General features: G+C 33.6%; 1 protein-coding gene across 2 annotated transcripts; it reads left to right on the top strand.

The window, feature by feature from the left end:
• Nucleotides 1-251: 251 nt before the first annotated feature.
• On the top strand, nucleotides 252-4118 carry LOC105116283 (pollen-specific protein SF21-like). 2 transcript variants are annotated; one of them, XM_011013561.1, is made up of 11 exons: nucleotides 252-671; nucleotides 1639-1738; nucleotides 1948-2045; nucleotides 2189-2277; nucleotides 2425-2485; nucleotides 2564-2650; nucleotides 2739-2816; nucleotides 2922-2978; nucleotides 3103-3158; nucleotides 3249-3384; nucleotides 3610-4118. In XM_011013561.1, exons 1-11 carry the CDS (start codon nucleotides 612-614, stop codon nucleotides 3829-3831), a joined length of 1044 nt encoding a protein of 347 aa, XP_011011863.1. In that variant the 5' UTR covers nucleotides 252-611; the 3' UTR covers nucleotides 3832-4118. The 2 variants fall into 2 exon arrangements, with proteins under 2 accessions (XP_011011863.1, XP_011011862.1); XM_011013560.1 differs by having other exon boundaries at nucleotides 3103-3176.
• Nucleotides 4119-7055: the final 2937 nt, after the last annotated feature.

The following is a 7055-nucleotide window of genomic DNA, read 5'->3' as shown; positions in this document are numbered from 1 at the left end:
TGATTTTTTTGGTTATTATTAATAATGTTTTTATTTATTTACATGAATAATTATTAATTTATTTAATTTGATATTAACATAAAATTTTTTATTTTGATTTTAATTTTTTTATATAAAAAAACATCAAAACAACCTGTATATATACCTAATATAATTTTTTTTAAAATATTTATAATCCACAGTAGAGTATGGATTTGGTAGCTATTATATGTATATTACAGGAAAACCGGAACCTACCGGTGAACCATCAATTGAACAAATGAACTAATGAACCAGCGCTTGTTCAATTTATGTTCGGTTTTGACGACGGGAACACTGACATGGTAGGCAAATGTATATTCGACCAAGGGTCAGACAGTTAAAAGACAGTTAGGGTCGATGTGTTTTACATTAAAAAATAGTCGGTGGAGGTTAGTGCAGATCGTTTTTGCAGTTGAGAGAGAAGTTAAAAGTGAGAAAAAATCGGCCAGTATATAACAAGCCATACGCCCAAGCCTAAATTTTAGAGAGAGAAGAGAGGGGGAAGGGGAGATAAAGAGCAAGAAAATCTGAGATTTCTGGGGTTGAATGGGGCATTATTGAGCGAGAAACAGAGAGAGAGAGCCACGGCCATGGCTGAGTCAAACGATTCCGTTTTCGTCGATGTGGAAAAGATCTACCTCGGTGGAAAGGTTTTATGCTTTTCCTTTGGATTTGTCTTTGTTTTTTCCTTGTTCAATTTGAAGTGGTTTTGCCTTCTGCTTCGATGGGCACTATTCGAAATTCAATATTTTTTTTTTCATGAAGGTTCGTTTTGATTTCATTTGGGATTCTGGTTTTGTTTTATATTTTAAAAAGAAAATAACGAGACCCATTTGGATATCTGTGTTTCATTTTTTTTCACAAATGGAATGATAAATATGGGCTAGAAATTCTTCTTCTTCTTCTTCTTGTTTTTTTGCTCCCTTTAGCTGGGTTTTTTTTTTCATTTTTGGAGATTTGAGTGTCTATAGATCTGTGCTTTTATTGTTTTCATAAACTCATTTGTTTGTTTACTGCATTCATGTACTGATGAGAATTTTGTAATTTTTAACCACTGGTTGTGCTGCAGCTGTTCTTGACATTTTCTTGTTTTTTCCTCCTCCTTATTGAAAATGGTATCGTTTCTTTTCTTGTGCAAGGTTGTAGCTTTCAATGTTTTCTGGATCTGAAGTTCTGTCGAGAAGTTGTTTTTGGATCGTTTATATTTCGTTGGAATAAGTTATTGGAAATTCTGCTGACGCTGTCAATATGTAAAAGAATTAGGCTTTCCTTTTTCTTTTCTTTTTTTATACTTTTTATATTCCTTCCTTGTTGTTTGATGATTTTGATGTCAATGTGCATTGCTTGTGTTTTAGTCAAAGTCTGTTGCAATTCATTGAAGAAACCTTAGCTATACTTTGGCTTGTCTTACACTTAATTATTATTTTAATGTGTAGCTGTCAATTTTATATATCAGTTTTCTTTCTTCAATCATTCTTGGCGAATAACACACAAGTTATTAGAATATCATGGTAGTGAAGTACTTTCTAATTTTATCCTCTTATAGTTGATTGATTGATGGTCATTGAAAACTGCCTTTCGTCTGTTCATGATTTGCCTTGTTTGAACCTATTTCAGGAACATCATGTAAGAACTGGTTGTGGTTCCGTGTCAGTTATAGTGTATGGAGACCAAGACAAGCCAGCACTAATTACTTATCCTGATTTAGCTCTAAATTGTAAGTGCATAATGTCATATCTCTTGTGCTGTTTCTGCATGTTATTTATATAACTATTAAGAATGTATCTGGCACAGGCCTTTGGATTTCAGTTCATATTTACTGAGTGGTTTATCATCATGTGTTTTATATATCAGTTTTTTCTCAGTTAGCACATTTCAAGGTTCTAACAATGTTTGGATTCCTTTTTGTTTATACTTGCTTATCAGATATGTCTTGTTTCCAAGGCCTATTCTTTTGTCCTGAAGTGGCATCTTTACTGGTACACAACTTCTGCATCTACCACATTAGTCCTCCAGGTCATGAGGTCAGTTAGCTAGTTGACTTGAATGCATCTACATAATGCATCCCTTATTTCCATGAGTCATTTTGTTTTCAGCCAATATTTTGCATCACCAACAACTTGTTCACAGAGTTTCTTTTCTGGCACTTTCACAAGAGTTCTTGCAGTTGGGAGCTGCTCCAATTAGTCCTGATGATCCTTTGCCTTCCGTCGATGACCTTGCAGATCAGATCATTGAGGTTCTCAACTATTTCGGGTAAAGTTTGATGCTTCAATGTTTTCTTTGTTAGTTAACTCATTGTGTTTTGAACTCTTCCATCATTTGGTTTTCAGAATGAAATGCGAGCAATTTATCATCCTTGTATGCAGTTGATGCTAATTTAGTCGCTTGTTCCTTTTTCAGGCTTGGTGCAGTGATGTGCATGGGGGTGACAGCTGGTGCCTACATCCTAACCCTATTTGCTGTATGTTCCCTTCTGGAATGTTATAACATTTTCAAACTCCCTCCCACCTTTTTTACTGATCAAGCATTTGAACTACAGATGAAATATAGACAGCGTGTTCTTGGTTTGATACTTGTGTCCCCTTTATGCAAAACACCCTCTTGGACTGAATGGTTATATAATAAGGTTATTTCTGCAAATCTTTCCATAATTCTTTTACGGAGATTTCCTATAATTTTTATAAGCATGTTTGAGTTCATTTATATTTTTTCAGGTGATGTCAAATTTGCTGTATTTCTATGGCATGTGTGGTTTACTTAAGGAGTTTTTGCTTCAGCGGTACTTCAGCAAGGTATTGTAGAGCTCCATGTCCTAGCCATTTATGTAAAAATGTTTTACAGTCCATATCCCATCATTAGTTAGGTTGAATGATGAGAATAGCTATTAATTTTAACAGGATGTTCGCGGTAGTGCAGAAGTTCCTGAGTCGGACATAGCTCAAGCATGTAGAGGAGTTAGTGCTCAACCTTTTATTTGTTTATTTATTTTTCCCTGAATCACATTAGCTTTAATCTGACCTTGCTTCGTTTAATAGGGTCAACACTGTTTTGATTCTTGTGACTTGTTTGTTTCTCCAGTTGCTTGATGAGAGGCAGGGTATAAATGTTTTGCGGTTTCTTCAAGCAATTAATCAGTATGAAATTGTCTTGTGGTTATTCTCTGCTCTTCTTCTGCACTTGAATTTAGATACTTGAAGTTGAAATTGTTGTTTGTAAACCTGCAGGAGACCCGACATTACTAGTGGGTTGAAGAAACTAAGATGCCGCACTCTTGTATTTGTCGGAGATAACTCTCCTTTCCATTCCGAGGCTCTCCACATGATCACGAAGTTGGATCAAAGATATAGTGCCTTGGTCGAGGTGTGTGGTTTAGAGTCTTTAGAATGTTCTATAAGAATTTGTAGACAAAAGGAGTTAACTCTATTTTACCAATTAGTAATTGGTGAATTTCATTCCATGTCATTGCGTTGACAACAGCAGTTGAGCTTGAAACTAGTCACTGAGTACAAAACTAGCTCTACATGTTACGAACAAACTTGATGATACTTGAAAGAAGTGAAAATGGTTTTCATGCTTGCTGCGCAGGTCCAGGCTTGTGGATCTATGGTAACAGAAGAACAACCACATGCAATGTTGTTACCTATGGAGTACTTCTTCATGGGGTATGGGTTGTACAGGCCATGCCAACTCAGCGACAGTCCAAGGAGCCCACTCAGCCCCTCTTGTATCTCACCAGAGCTTCTCTCACCTGAAAGCATGGGTTTGAAGCTTAAACCAATAAAAACCCGTGTTTCGCTTGAAGGTTGAGTTGGAGAGGATTATTATTCGACTTATTTATTCACCTTTTTGACTGAAAAGCTGCTCAATAATTTCTTGTTTCCTTATGAATCCTTAAAGAGTAGAAGATGTTGGAAGAGGTGTAGATATAGGAAGAATTGTCAATGACATAGGAAGATGACCTGCATTTATTCATTCTTTTGGTGTCAGTCATAAAAGAGTCCTTGAGCTGTCTGTAAATTCTAAAGAGGACTGACATTTATTTTATGCTGACGATGATTTAATAATAGAGACAAACTCGACTGTTACATGCTCTCGTATTTTAGTACCTCTCTCTTCCTTTTCTCCTTTTGGCCAATGCCATGATCTGTTAATCTCTAATTTTAATAAACCCCACGGAAAACTTTTATTTTTATTTTAAATGGAAAAAAATACTCCCTCCATTCCAAAACTCAATTTCAATCACCAAACATGTAATCAGAGGGTCAAGAACCAGCGTGGGAAGATCTTCAGCCTGTTTGTTCACGAGACAACTTGTTCCTCCTTTTCATTCTCTACCGGTCAAGATTTTTCACGAGCTCCAACTGCTAGTGACTGCAAGGATGGCTTTCTTGTGATGCCCAGAATAGATTTGAATCAAAAACTTGAAGACAAACTGGTGCAGGAGGGCTTTTAATGATTTAAAGTACCTTTAGAGCATCTATATTCATATCCTAGAAAGTGATTTCAGCCAACTCATAAATTATCATTACATTCATGCTTTCTAAAATTATCCTATGTGTTTGAAGATAGTTCTCATGAAGTTCTTGCCGAACACATCTGTTATTATAGGTCCTACCAACAGTCTTGTGTTCTTAACAATATCTCTGACGTTGCTAGACCATGGATAGCGACTTCTAATTAAGTTTTTACTCGTAAAAACATTTATAGTTTTTATCTAAAGACTTCATAGCCCATTAAACTCAGACATAATGAAGGCTAACCTTTGCAAGTGTAAAAGTCCAGGACGAGTTCACGTTTTTTTTCTTCCTTATCGTTCTAAATTACTATCAAACTTATAAACAAACCTACAAAAAAGTTAGTTAAGTTCCTTTTATTTTATTAAATTTCAATCCTAAAGAAAAGAATATGTAGCTTCAGAAGAAAGAGGGAATCATATATTGATTAAATTTTGGTAACATTTGCGCTTAGCATTCCTACACAAACAAACAACACAGCCCCCTTTCTTTTTTTTTTAAATCTATATAGGCTTAGTGCCCCCTTTTGCTGACCTGTTTGACATCACAAACATACAGTCCAGCTTAACTGCATGGTCTGACCTGTTTGACATCACAAACATACAGTACAGCTTAACTGCATGGTTCTGCAACAGTTTTAAGTGAAGATTCTCTAGTAGTAAAAAGGCAATTAACAACATCATCATCGTAAGAACAGGTAAAATTCTAGTCTATAACTGCCTTTACACACTCAATTACTTTGTTTATGCTTCTGTTATTGAGAATGTTAGAATGACTTTTTTTTAACGTATTACAAGTGCACAACCGTAAGGTTTAATATTTCTATTTGTTTGTGTTGGAGTTCTCGTCTTCTACGCTTTGAGCTATCTCCCACTTGAGGGAACTTATAATTTGATGCTGAGTTGCATGGTGATAGAGTTTACTATGCCGAGAGCAGGTTTTTAAGGTTCCCCCAGTTGTAACCACATGGTTTAAAGACCTTTCTTTTGGTTTTATGACATGTTTTGTGGCTGTTGTGGATTTTGCATTCTTAGAACTAATTCTTAATCCTCACTTCTTGTTCTATGGATTATAGGTTTGCATGTTTATACAGTCTCATTGTACCAGCCAAAAAATATCTTTGAACTCTTAACATTAAAAACATAACTAGATCTTCATGTTAGATTCTATATTTTACAATTGCACTTTCAAATTGTCATGTATTTCTTAATCCTCACTCTGTGTTGCTTCGTTTCATTTCTGGGTTTCATTAAAATCTATAAGATGATTTCTAGATGTTTATCTTAGGGCAGAAACATTTAATTTCTTCTTTTTTTTACTAAATATTTTGCTGATATGAATAATAAATCACAGATAGAGTGTCCGGGGAGAATATGATGTGGAACAATGAATAAAAAAAATTAAAGTAAAAAAAAAGCTTTTAGAAAAGAAGTTAAGAATTAAAAGAAAAGAAAGAAAAGAATAAGTGACTAGAAAATATACAATTTTGCAATTCTTATTTCATTCATCAAAAGCTATCTAACATTTAGCAAAGTAGAATATAAATAATAAAACTCTAATTAGAAAAAGCGATTGGGTTTATAGCTAGTAAATAAAATACTTAACAATAATTAAATCAAATCTAATAAATAAAATCTAATTAATAAACCTCAACTAAAAATTCATATAAATCAAATAAAAATATAAGTTAAAGTCTAGTCTCTTAATAGTTTGAGCTATCCTTTATTGTCTATGATCATATGTGTGCAAACAACGTTTTAGGTTTGATGTCCCCACTAGAATATTAGTTCATTCAACAAGTTTCTATGCAAGAAGTTTATGCCTTTTGATTTGTGGTTATTGTAACAAGATTGGTTCCTTTATTTATTGCAATATTTTAAGGTCCATCTTAGCAACTCTTCTTAGATTTTTGGGTGGTGTTCTTGCAATGAATTTTGTTTTTTGAATTGTAAATATTTTGAATATAAATTTTTATTTTATTAGGCTTATTGTATTAAGCCAATGCACACTACATAGCCATTTGCGTTGGTACTTAAAACAATTCATTGCAGACTAAAATCTTTCCTAAATAAATCACATCATCACTAGAATTGTAAGTAAGAAATAAATAAATAAAAACTATTCTCTTCTACTTAAATATAAGCCATTAAACAATTAAAATCAAGTATCATGATGAAGCATGGATAATAAATCTAGTAATCTTTATAGTCTAAAAAAACAATTGAGTTTTTAGGACCTTATGGTTAATTATGATTGGAGTGAAAAAAATAAAAGACATATTCTACCATGGAGCATCGACCCATTTATATTCATTTCCCAATGTACTTATGTCATATGAAATAGTTAAAAAACTTATATATATATATATATATATATATATATATTATTGCATCATCCTAGAAAGTTATTGACACAACTAAAAGATTAATGTCTTCTCTCAAGTGCAGGAGTGTCGAAGTAATAAATAACCCGGCAAGACCGGGGTCAAACCATAGGGAGGTTAATTGTATAAATTAT

This window comes from Populus euphratica, unplaced genomic scaffold (genome assembly GCF_000495115.2).
Source record: "Populus euphratica unplaced genomic scaffold, PopEup_1.0 scaffold893.1, whole genome shotgun sequence".
Taxonomy (NCBI): domain Eukaryota; kingdom Viridiplantae; phylum Streptophyta; class Magnoliopsida; order Malpighiales; family Salicaceae; genus Populus; species Populus euphratica.
This window is presented reverse-complemented; position numbering and strand designations above follow the sequence as displayed.